This window comes from Portunus trituberculatus, chromosome 40, assembly GCF_017591435.1.
Source record: "Portunus trituberculatus isolate SZX2019 chromosome 40, ASM1759143v1, whole genome shotgun sequence".
Classification (NCBI taxonomy): Eukaryota; Metazoa; Arthropoda; class Malacostraca; order Decapoda; family Portunidae; genus Portunus; species Portunus trituberculatus.
Genome location: NC_059294.1, coordinates 15,237,176 through 15,250,377, shown reverse-complemented (window position 1 = coordinate 15,250,377; position 13,202 = coordinate 15,237,176). Strand labels below are relative to the sequence as shown.

Sequence of the window (13,202 nt, the reverse complement as noted above, 5' to 3'; positions counted from 1 at the left end):
TCCCCAAACAAGTTGATGTAGTTAGAAGGGAACTCCAAGAATGGTATAGGTCACATTTTTTTAATGAAGAATGTAGGTGCAATTTGATGCATGCTGTTTTGTGTGAAGAAAGAGTTGCCTTTAAGAGGGCAGGTTTTGACTCGATTGTGTTGTGAGACACAAAGAAACACATTCAGTGAGGTCACAGCTGGCTTTAATGATAAGTTCACAGCACACCTTGAACCAATGCTATTATGGATCTGTATTATAATCTGGTATCGACTTGCTTAATGGTCTACAGTTATTTACTTCAAAACAATTATCATTTCTCATCGTATTGCTCTCAGGTTTAAAAGACATCTAAGTACATTGTTCTCCAATAATTTGTTTCCCATCAATCATCAATCATGATTTCATCTTTGCATGTTCTGCTGCAACCTCCTCCTTGAAACACTGCAGTTTTCCAGTGACACAGGTGAAAAGATTTACTTTTCTTTTAAGATGGAAGTGAGGGAAATTTCTCTACGCTAGCAAAGTGATAACTTAAGATACAGTATGTATATAAGAGCAAAAACAACCAAATATCTCTAAGAGAATGCCTTGCCTTTGTAACATGCAACTTATGGATATGTAGATTGAGATTCTCTAATGTAATACTATGAAATTGAGGAATTTATCTAAAAGTTAGCTATGTTCAGTGATTAAACCCTTGACGAGATACAGGACACAATCAATTAATCCAAAATGGGTTTAGTGAAGTCAGACCTTGAGTGCCTTGCTACAATAGTTATCTTTGTCCCACATTAATTTGCTCTATCACATTCCCAATTTTCTGATAAAATTTATTCAATGATCATTTATGCCATAAAATAATGAACAAAGATTTTTGTTTCTCTTATAAGATCCAGTAGAACTTTGACCTCAATATTTTTTCATGTTTTTTTTTTTTTCCCTTTCTTACAATTGCCACATATATATATAGGCATGCATGCCCATGATTTTAATATCCCATGAGTATTTAGTTTTGTACTGATGTTCTAAATTCTAGTATGAATTGCAGTTTTCAAGATTCTGCTAAGTTTTTTCTTCTATTATTATTATTATTATTATTTCCATGTTCGTAAGTCTCATTTGTTATCCTCCTTCCTCCTTCCTCCAAATATGCCTGTTGTGAAATAATTGCGAAGAAAGAAATTGGAAAATGGTAAATACAAATATAAAAGATAAATAAATAAAAAATAATAATGGATTTAGAAATTGTAAGCCTTGCCTTTGGGTCATATTTTTAGTTTGGAAACATCAGTTGTCAAGATGAGCATTAACTGAGTAGTAGATATGGCCAAATCCATGTGATAAAAACTAGAAAATAACATAACTGATATACAAAGCTATAATTACTGCTGTAGATTCAAAAGGCAGATTGTAAGACAGGACTGAGTTGTAACATCAAAGAGAGAACAAATGGAAGATTGAAGGAAATAGGCCTTAGAAGATTTGAATATAAAAACAAGAACAAAATAGATTAATGCCATGGTTATCTTGAGGGAGTTCTGAGGAACATGGCTCAGTGTAGATTAAATTAAATATATATTTTGAGGGAATAGGTCATTTGCAGTCATTTACATTTACTAAAACATGTTTGTTATTTGACTCTTCAGCTAAACCATATTAACTGAATTTCATAAATAATAAACTGCAGGCATATATCAAGTATGCAAAACAAGTAAAGGGGCCGCTGTGGTACAGTGGAACCATGTGTGCTTTGGGCTCTGAGGGATCTCCAGGTGCATGGGTTCAAATCCTGTCCATGGTCTGAGTGTAGGGTTGGGCTTCCTCACTCTGGGCAATGGTTTCCTAGTGGTGAGCTTTGAGATACGTTCCATGAAAGTATCCCCTGTAGCCTATAAATTCCCATGAAAAGCCCAAATGGTATAAAAAAAAAAGTACATACAGTATATCATAGATGAAGCCACACACACACACACACACACACACACACACACACACACACACACACACACACACACACACAAACCCACAATAATGTTGTGTACACCTTGCAGGTACTATACGTATGCGAGGGGATGAACAACAGCATGGGAGATGCCATGGCTGCTCATGCCCGGGACCGCAGCACCCGCTACCAGAGTGTACAGCAGGACACCACCTTAGGCTTCCCATACCAAGTTCAGAGACCTGATGGTGAGGAAAGATATCCTTCCAAGAAGCCACATCCTGCTCCAGACCAGGTGGGCAGTAAGAGATTGATAATCATTTATTTTTATTTTTTTTTTTTTTTATTTATTTATTTATTTTTTTTTTTTTTATTCTCAGGATGAGGGATTTGACACATGATGGAACAAGCACGTTGCTCTTGAGAATTAATCACTTAATCACTTTGGGGTAAAGTTTCAGCCCCATGATATGATGTAACCATATTTCTTAGCTTCATGCCACTGACTTCTGTTTCCTTGGCGTGCCTTACAGTGGCGTTGGAAGAGTGTAACCTGCAGTGATTTTTTCTGTATCCTAGCATATTATTACACAATAACATCTAATAATAATTCATGGTTTGCTAATTTGGCTAAAATTAAAGAGTATTCCTCTGAAATTTATTATGTAGATCATGAATCTCAAGGAGCTCACATTTATTTTAGGTTGAGGCATATCACTATTCCTTTGGGCATGCAGTGATGTCATGGCAGGGGCTGATACTTTTAGCTAAAGAGATTAATTTTCAAGAGGACTGTGATAAGTACTGGATACTCCAGCCTGGGGACCCTACTACTACTACTGACTAGCATTAAATTGTCATTCTTTGATAGATTTGAACAAATGAGTAGGATTTTGGTGGTGATGAAACACAGTATACTGTACTGGATGTAACATGAGTGTCTGCAGGTACTGCTAGAGGAGAGAGTATTCTTAAAAAATGTATATACACATGCATTTTGAGACTTTGTAGTTGTGAGATGAAATTCAAGTGTGGTGGAGTGGCAATATCTGCAGAAGCTCATATTTTTGGGAACTGTCTCCCTCAGAGAGTACAAACAGAGATGTGACAGCTTATACACACTTCCATTGGATTAAAGTGTAGTTCTGTCAGAGGAGGTTGTCCACTGATTGGTTGGTTTGTCAAAAATGTTACTTCATCTGGTGGTGTTTCCTGATTGTTCCAGCTGTTTTGATCACATGGAAGCTCATAATGCTCACAAGATTCTGTGTGGTTGTTCAGCTTCTCTGTTTATGCAGCTTCTGCATTTTTCCAATTCCATATGTAGTTCAGTCTGGAAGGTGTCCATTCTTATCTAAACATAGAGAACCAGAGTGTGTCTATCCTAGACAGTGCTGGCAGTCACTTTTATGTTTATAAACTTTTTAATATTACATGCCCTGTTTCACCAATGTTTTTTTTTTTTTTTTTTTATGTTATGGCCTATAGCACCTGTAGGCATACTTGAAGTGGGAAGCGCTGTTCAGCTTCCGCCCATTAGTGGCACATGCAATTTTACGTATAGTGGTACCCATATTAGGGCCCATTTCACCACCCAAGTGCATTTTTGGTGTAACTATCTAGAACCTAGGTATCATGGTGACATGCTGTACTGCAGCTTAAACTAGAACTTTATAAACTACTGTTTCTGTTGAGTATGTGTTCTTTTTTTCTATTTTACTATGTGATGTTTTGAATACTCAAGTCTTGAGTTGCATATATACTTTAAACTGGAATAGGAAGAGAACAACAGAATCCCCTTTTAAATACAATTATCTATCCAGTTGACAATTTATCAAATTCTCTATGTAGAGAAAGCCAACAAATAAACTGCATTTATGGTACTTTTAAGATAAGATGATAAATACACTCTAAAGGAAAGCCAGAAACATTTTAGAGAGAATTAATAATGCTTAAATAAAAATAAGTGAGCAACTATTTAGTAGTGCCTTATTGTAAAGAAACAGACTGTCACCATATTTTCATGCAACATAGACTACAAAGTTTAGTTTATAGAATTCCTTGTTCTGGTTGCACAACAGCATACATTGGCAAAACATGCCATTAAATATTAAAAAGTTTATGAGCCTGAAAGCAACCTGCGCCACCACCAGACACATAACTGGTTCCCCATGCAGATAAGCATGGACACCTTCAGACTGGACAGGCATGGATTTCCTTCACACAAGACTGGAGGGAAAAAAAGAAAAAAAAAGAAAAAGGATTCACAACCCTCACCAGCACATGAACTTTCTAGTCATCAGGGCAGTATGGTCATGTGGCTCAGTGGGGTCCAGTCAAGGAACACCTGACGAACCTAACTAAGAGGATAAATAACTGGCCCCCTGATGGACCTTCTCTGATCTGCTATAAGTGTATTCTTTGTCTGTACTTTCCGAGGAAGATGGTTGTTGATACATTACAGGAATACAGTTCTGGTATAATATCCATCCTCAGCTGTAGCATGTGGCAAGTTAAAGTGGTAGCCATCTCGTAAATCAAAGTTACAATTCAAATTCATACACAATTCCTGCCAGATAGAAGAATAAAGAGGATTAGAAGAGTTACCTCAGCCAAACCTTCACCAACCTATCTGTTTTGCAACTAACTACCTCAATCTTCATAGAGACGAACAGAAAAAGATATCCTGAAGTTGCTAGTTGATAATAGAAAATTAGGTGACCACAAACACTAGTACTCGTAAGAGAAAAATGCTACAAGAAAGCAATCAGGAAAATACCTATTACACCTGCAACAAAGCTACACATGAAAAGGAGGTAGATAACCAGTGTACTATATATAATACATTGAATAAAAATCTATGATATTCTCACTACTTACTGCCAATCTGAACACAGTTTGTACTAGAATATTAATTCAATCACTTTGCTGTTTCTATCATTTATACTTTTTTGAAGGTCCATAACTTTACTCTTAATGGTCATCATGGGATGCAGGAGGTAAACTTGAGGACTAAAATAACCTTCAATGATACGTATAGTTATTCTCACTACTTACTGCCAATCTGAACACAGTTTGTACTAGAATATTAATTCAATCACTTTGCTGTTTCTATCATTTATACTTTTTTGAAGGTCCATAACTTTACTCTTAATGGTCATCATGGGATGCAGGAGGTAAACTTGAGAACTAAAATAACCTTCAATGATACGTATAGTTTACTTAGATAATTGGCTTCACACATATCTACGTACATATAACTCACTCTCTCTCTCTCTCTCTCTCTCTCTCTCTCTCTGCTTTGACGGGCTGCATCTCAGACTCTCGTCCTCCAACAGTCACCCTCAGGTACTTGTCACTCAGGTAGTCACTGAGGAGTGACATTTACTCCTGCAGCACGGAGTTTGTTGACCAGGGCTGCGTGCCACACTCGGTTAAATGCGCCCTCAATGTCCATCGCCACGACGGCAGTGACCTTGCCTTGGTCCAGGGCAGCGCTGAGGTCTGTTGTTAGCAGCAGGTGTAGGTCAGCCGCTGACCGACCCTGCCTCAAGCCAAACTGCTTCTCTCTCTCTCTCTCTCTCTCTCTCTCTCTCTTTTAATTTTTTTTATTTTTTAAACATAGCACAAATATTTACATACTCGTCTTAAAATTCCACGTTGAGTATGGAATTATTTAAAAAGCCTAACAATAGTCAAGTTACATAACAATAGTATTTTTTACATCAATAACATTTACGTTAGCACCAGGGGAGTGGCATGCGTTCCACGTCACCTGTGTGCTGCCACCTTGACCTACTGGGTGGACATGTCCTCCACCTGAGGTGTAGTTGTGGTGAATGCGTTCCACATCCTTGAGGCCTGGGCAACGTAGGTTCGTTGGTGCTGCCGTGTGTTGGAGAAGGGCACCTCCACAGTCTGCTTACTGGTGGCAGCAGCTTGCGTGAGCCTCTGGGCAGTATGTGGTGGAAGCCCCAGGCATCAGAGGTGCGGTACTCCTTGCACCTGAGTTTTGTGGCACACCACCAGCGCTGCCACATCTCGTCGATGCTCCAATGACGTGACGGGGGTGTCTGGCGGCAGGTCGTCCTGGTGTACATCGTATCCCGTCAGATGTAGAGCACGTTGCTACACCTTATCAAGTCTCTGCATGTGGGTGGTGGCGCTTGACATCCATGACAGGCAGCCATACTCCAGGCACAGATGTATCTGCGCCTTATATAACGTGATGATGCTGCGTGGGTCAAGGGTTCCCGCCACTCTCCGCAGGGCAGAGACTCTTAAGAGACGCCTCTTGGGTGACTGCACCTACATGGCCATAGAAGCGCAGGCAGTGGTCCACCGTCATCCCTAAGACCTTGATGTGGTCCTGGAGAGACAGAGCCTTGCCTCCAAAACACAGCTGCTCTGAGACTGCTCTGGAGGCTCCTGGCAACCGCGAGATGACCATCGCCTGCATCTTCTCAGGTGCAAAGGAGACTTGCCACGTTTCTCCCCATTGCTCCAACAACCATAGCTGCTTGTTCAGCTGCCGGACAGCGCTCTGACTGTCAAGGCGGCAGTAGGATCGGGAGAGGGTGCAGTCGTCCACGTATGCTTCCACTTTCGGTAGTTTTCAGAGTAGGTCGTCGATATAGATGTTCCACAGGATTGAGCCCAGCACTGAACCCTGTGAAATGGAGGCTTGAACTGGCAAAGGCTCTGAGGACTGCCCATTGACTACCACGTGAAAAGTCCTCCCACGTAGGTAGTCGTCAAGCAGTAGGTCTCCCTGGATACCCTTGGCGCAAAGCTTTTCAAGAAGTCCCGCGTGCCAGACCCTATCAAAGGCTCCAGCTATATCCAGGGCCCTCGTCCAGGGCGTTTTGCCAGTCTTTGGTGAGGAGCAGGAGTAGGTCGGAGGTGGACTGGCCGGGCCTGAAGCCAAACTGTCTCTCTGAGAGATGGTTTTCACTCAGATGTTGGCAGACGACTCCAGCCATTATCTGCTCCAGCACCTTTGCCCACCACAGAGAGCAGGGAGATCGGCCTGTAGTTGCTGGGTACAGACCGCAAGCTCTTCTTGTGGACCGGAACGACTCGTGCTTCTTTCCACATTGAAGGCCTTTTTTTTTTTCCCTCAGGCAGGTCGTGAAGACATTGGAGAGAGGACGTGACAGCTCCTTAGCACAGTTCTTAAGGAACTGTGGGCTGACGTCGTCCGGGCCGGTGGCTTTACCCACCTCCACTGCTCTCAGGAGCCTCTCAACTTGTCCAGCTGTCACTGAGACCAGGGTGATGGTGCTTTGAGTCTCCAGTGGCAGGTGAGGCGCTTGTCTTTCCGGGTCTCCAACCCTCATCTTGTTGCTGAAGCTTGCAGCCAGGAGTGAGGCCTTGTCCCAGCTGCTTGTGGCAGTGGAACCGTCAGGCCTGAGGAGTGGAGGGATGGCGTCTTGGTGTTTAGCTCCTTGGCGCTCCTTGACTAAGCTCCACCAGGTCTTGGCTCCTACTCCTGGGCCGCAAAGTTTCCGTTTTAGGTCCTCCTGTTTTCTTTGTTTGGCCCATCTGCAGGCAGCTACCACCCGTTTGCAGGCAGCCTTGTGTAGTGCCTTGTTCATCTGCGTCAGGTGTCACTTGTACCTCAGCCAGGCGGCATGCTTGGCCTCAGCAGCAGCCTTGCATCAGAAGCCAAACCAAGCAGGATTGTCAGGCCTGGAGAGGTACACTGCTGGAGGACGAGGAGCTTGGTAGTGAGCGCTCATGCCTGCTTCTCGGCATCACCCACCAAGGTTTCTTCCCAGTTTGTCTCCTACAGGGCACGCCTCATGGTCGGTCAGTCAGCCCTCCCCCAGAGCCAGATGGTGCGTGGTGCGGCGTCCTCTCGCATTGCGTTCAGCTTGACTCGGGCCAGGACAGCGTAATGATCTGAGCTGCCCACAGGCCCCAGCTGCTGACAGCGGACGCTGTCTGACAACACAGGATCCAGCATCCTTCCTCGCACATGCGTGGGGAAGGTAACGTGATTTGTTAGGTCCTGCACCTCCAAGAGGTCGTCATAAACGCTCTGCTCTAGATAGCAGTTGAAGTCTCTCACTACCATCACGTGGGAGCATTGATGGCGTAGAAGAAGGGTGTCGAGCTTCTCCGCCAGGAAGTCCAGGGGTGCCCGTCCATGCCTGGGGGGGCGGTACATGATACAGAGGAGGAGACCTCTGTTGTCTTCCAGTACCCCCCCCTTCTCTCTCTCTCTCTCTCTCTCTCTCTCTCTCTCTCTCTCTCTCTCTCTCTCCTCCTTTCTCTCTCTCTCTCTCTCTCCTCTTTTTTTTTTATTTAAACAAAAACTTTGTACAAAGGACCGTGTACCCAAAGGCGCACTGTCGTGTGCTACCTATTCTAAGGGTACTGCAATCTATTTGTTTACAATATTTACAAAACTCTTAAGATAGATAATTATAATATACAAAATGGACAATATATAAATGGAGCACTATTCACTTTCACCGCACTGCGCTGCACTGAGTGTCACGTCACGATGAGTGTCAGAGGAGTTGGCAGTGTCTGTCTCCATTTACGAGCCATCAGTTTAACACTGAGAGTGTTCATCTCCTGGACGTGAGGCACCACGGCTGTGAATAAATTCCGCATCCTGGAGACGCGTCCTACGAAGGTGCGTTGGTGTATTGGGATCGCGGCACCTCTACGGTGTCACCACCATTGAGCACCTTTTTCATGCTTCGTGTGGAGACTCTTAAAGGATGACGCAGCCCTGCCAGATATGGCACTTTTTGCACCTGTGCCTTGTGGAACACTACAATCGCCGCCACGTCTCTGCGGTGTTCCAGTGAATCGAGAGGACGCTCAGGCTCTGGGTGAGGTGGGAGTGCGGCATCTACTAGCCATAAGGCGCGGCGTTGGATGCTGTCCAGTCTTCTGTGTGTGGCTGCACAGGACATCCAGGAGAGTGCTGCGTACTCCAGGTGGGGCCGTACCTATGCCTTGTACAGCAGCAGTCTCCCTTTCCTGTCAAGGAAGCTGGCCATCCTTCTCAGAGCAGAGATCCTGTGAGAGGCTTTCTTGGCAATGGTTTTGACATGGCTGTCAAACCTCAGCCCTTGATCCATCTCCATTCCAAGTATCTTGACGTCTTCTTGAAGTGGGAGAGCAGCAGCGCCAAAAGACAAAGACAACTTTCCTGCCATTGCTGCCATGGCAGCTGAGGACTGAGAGACCACCATTGCCTGTGTCTTCTCCGGGGCAAATGTCACTTTCCAGCGAGCACCCCACTCTCTCTCTCTCTCTCTCTCTCTCTCTCTTAAAAGTGATCTACTCACGTATGCATTTTGTAGCTTTTCTGGTTTGATGAATATTTCTTGGTAAAATTGTGAATTGTTCATTATTGACTTCTACATGTTGTGGAATATAAGAGAATAATATTCTATAATAAAATTGATAATATTAATGGACAAGTGATTTACTGATAAACATTACTGAAGAAGAGTGTTTATAATTAATGACACATAATAATAAGGTATGTGCTGGCATGAAGTTGGCGAGGCTAGGAGCAAATAGGTTGATTGCCAGTGAATCACTTAAGTTTCTCATCAATACAGCAACAGTGAAACCATGGAGTTTGGATTCATAATTTTGAGATGGAAAAAACTGCTGGTAATTACAGTGTATGGACATTATCTTTCCACCATGGATATCTGACTAGCTTAGCTATTGTGTGTCATCCACCCATATTGAAATTTCACACCATGACTAAATGAATCCTTAAAATGCAACTGTGCACATAACACTTTCAATAATCTCTAGTACTATTCAGAGATAATAATGATACACTCTGTGCAATGTTAATTAATTACCAGAGTTACAGGGACACAAGGAATTTGTTCCAATTCAACAAAGCATAAATTTTATTTTCTGGTGCCCTTTGACTACAGTAAGGAATCACACACTTTCCCTATGTATCATACCAGACCAATCCAGCTGTTTATAGTGAGCTGAATTTGATCACTGAAGAAATACAAATCATAAACTGAGGACATGAACATGTATCGACAGTATACGTTTGTTACATCTACCAGAAATTCATGAAAACCGTTATGACAATGTATACTATGATTCTACTGCTCCAAGGCTTATATGTTTAGTATAATTTGTTACATATATCTGCATGACTCATATATTAAATTCTTTTGCAGGAGATACTAAGGGAGTACATCAAGCCACCTGCCAACAAAACCCTGTCTGATGTAAATGTAAATGGGCCTCACCATTCGTGTTCTGTTGGAGGATTCCCTACGCAGCCTGAGTGTGCGCTCGGACACAGTGGAATACACTCCTATCGTTACTCAACTCCATTAGATGCGCAGTCTCCTCACTCTGCAGTGTCAGGATCATCATCATCTTCATCGTCGTCGTCGTCGTCGTCATCATCACTTCAAACCTGGGGAGGTAGAGACGAGGGCCAGACTTCTAGGAGTAGTCGAAATCCACTAGTGCGCAACTGTCTCGCTCCATTCACTTCGGGCAGATTTGACAGATCTCCACAAACGTTCCATCATGAGTCAAATCGACGAAGAAACAGACACCAAGGACACTTGGGAACAAATTCCCCTTCTCCTTCACATGACCAAAATATTCCCATACCTTACTGTCCAACCACCAATACTTTAGCGGAAATTACTATGTTGTCAGTACCGTGTGGGCCCTCAACTCACAGTCCCAGTCATCAAGGAGGACCAAGTGAATCCCAAGGTATTAACGTGGGGAGTTTGGGAGTGCAGGGGGATCTCTCGCACCCATTTGGACAGTCTTCTGATTTACCCTGTAGTCCACCAGCAGAGCCTCAACATCCGCCCTTATATAGTGACGTGATAGAAAATAACAGCTTATATCGAAGTGCTAGTAGACCCTCAGAACAAAGGACAAAGAGTGGGAAAATATGACCAACAAGTCTTTTCCTTAGTCTTTCAAGCATACTTTATTATATCACTTAAGATGTACTTGTTGTAATGAAAGTTGTTATGTCCTTCGGGATGTGATAGTGAGAATACAGCGCTGAAGCCAGCAGATGTCATGGTGCTCAGTGATGGTGGGCTAGTTTTAAAGCTCACTCCTGTGCATGACCAACTGCCAGCATGCATGTGCACGAGTGTGTAAGGGCAGTAATGTTTGCTCTTTTATATGCACATTAAGGTGCATGTAGGTAGGGCAGGGATGTATGCCATTGGCCCCACCAGTGGTGGGACTGATGCACACAAGGACCAGAGCAGTTGGGACCAGCTGCTGTTGCAATGGATGAAGGAATCACCAGTGCCTGGGGTCCCAAGGACCAGTGCTATGGTGTCTGGCAGCAGTGCAGCTATGCTACACACTGCTATGCACTGCTTACGGTCACCAATTATGGCTCACACAGTGTATTGTAAGAGTGCTGCAGCATTTCCAGGGCCAAGTCCCATATGTGATAGGCCTTCTTTCTTAATCTCACAAGACAGGTGATGGAGTGTGGTGCATGGCAATGGCTGTGGGAGTGTGGCTGGGCAACCTGTAAATGTACAGATAAGGTGGCTCATAACTATACATACTGTAATTTGTATTCCTGGTAAATCCAAAGGTGAATATTGATTGTAACCAGTGTTACTGTTTCAAAATGCTTTTCCTGCAGTTAGGTGGGGTGAGACAGGTTGAAGAGGTAGTAGCATGAATGTGGCGACAGCTGTGTCACTACAGATCCATGTTTCTTCCTTTTATAATATACTGTACTGTCTGAATACTGGTTGATCTGGTTATGAACACTTGAAATAATTTCATGTCAATAAAAAATTTCATAACATTCTGGTAGTGCACCAATCATTCACTGGAATGGAATATCTACCTTTTCTTTCTTTATTATTTTTTATTGTACTAACATCTGTACAAACAGTTCACACACACACACACACACACACACACACACACACACACACACACACACACACACACACACCCCTTACCAGCTCATGAGCAGGCTGAATTTCACTCCAAACTTAAGGTGCTATGGGTTTTCACCGATGAGTGCACAATTTACTCTCCTCTTTAATCAAGACAATAGTGTGAGTGTGTTGTGAAAAATCAAAATTTAACCAAAAAAAATAATTGTGTAAGTTCCAAGTTCTTATTTAAAAAAGAATGAACATATGGTAATTGCAGTCAAACATAAGGATACCCAAGACCATGGCTGAACAACCACACTGTATCCCCATGCATTTTACATAGAAATTTACCATCCTACACATTAGACATTAACACTAAGTGCACATACATCTAACCTGCACATTCATGATTTGTTTTCTCTCTCTCTCTCTCTCTCTCTCTCTCTCTCTCTCTCTCTCTCTCTCTCTCTCTCTCAAACACACACACACACCTTCACTAAAAAAAAGAGTATATACAGACAGGAAAAATATTATCATTTATAAATCCTGTTTACTTTATCTAGGAAACCGATCAAAACTCAATTACTATAAACAATAATAAACACAAATATATACAAACTTAACCTCTATAATCACACACACACACACACACGTTTGTTTAACAGGAAGCTCGACCAAGTTCTTTGCTGTACAGGATTGAATAAATTAATGTTCAGGATTATGTGCACACAGTAATTTACTAGGTTAACTATATTATTTTTTCTTGAGCCACAAGATGAGTGGGTAAAGGTATGTTACAAGTCACAATATCTAGAGTGCTGATATCCTTATGAAAAGCAAACTAAAGCTGAATAGATAAGATGGTAAATTTTGTTGACAATTATTTAATAATAAATTATAATTCGTACTAAAAGTACAGTGAATCTCCAAAGTACCAGACTGTCTGACTTTTTTTTCTTTGTTTTCTGATGGTGGTGATGGTTGGAAGTAAGAGGAAAAAAAAAAAAAAAAAAAAACACATCTTACAGTACTAGCGTGAGTCTGCAATGCAAAAGATTTTCTAGCAAATCTGAACTCAATAAATGACTATGGTAAAGAAACTGAAGAAAAGATAATGTGTGCAATTATTTTCTTTGTTCCCTTTCATATGTAATCTGGAAGCCTTTTTACTTAGTGTATGAATAGAAACCACAATGAAACAATAAAAAGACAAAATAGGAAAGATAACACCACGAGCAAATGCAAATGCCTACCTAAAGCTCAGCAGTATGCAGAGTTTAAGGTGAGAAAATGCAGTAGAGAATATCCTAAGACAGAAGTATGAATGAGAAAGCCAAGGTCACTAAGTAGTTTGCATTACGTGTTGTAGCAGG

At 42.2% G+C, this 13,202-nt stretch overlaps 1 protein-coding gene across 1 annotated transcript; it reads left to right on the top strand.

The window, feature by feature from the left end:
- The first annotated feature begins 2,042 nt into the window (after positions 1-2,042).
- On the top strand, positions 2,043-12,823 carry LOC123516103. The gene is made up of 2 exons (XM_045275199.1): positions 2,043-2,228; positions 10,117-12,823. Exons 1-2 carry the CDS (start codon positions 2,064-2,066, stop codon positions 10,861-10,863), a joined length of 912 nt encoding a protein of 303 aa, XP_045131134.1. The 5' UTR covers positions 2,043-2,063; the 3' UTR covers positions 10,864-12,823.
- The last annotated feature ends 379 nt before the right edge of the window (positions 12,824-13,202 follow it).

Bases quoted from the DNA above. Each gene is read 5' to 3' on its own strand.
- LOC123516103 (XM_045275199.1), top strand. From the start codon at position 2,064: ATGAACAACAGCATGGGAGATGCCATGGCTGCTCATGCCCGGGACCGC. The intron at 2,229-10,116 runs GTGGGCAGTAAG...ATTCTTTTGCAG, and splicing joins CACATCCTGCTCCAGACCAG to GAGATACTAAGGGAGTACAT.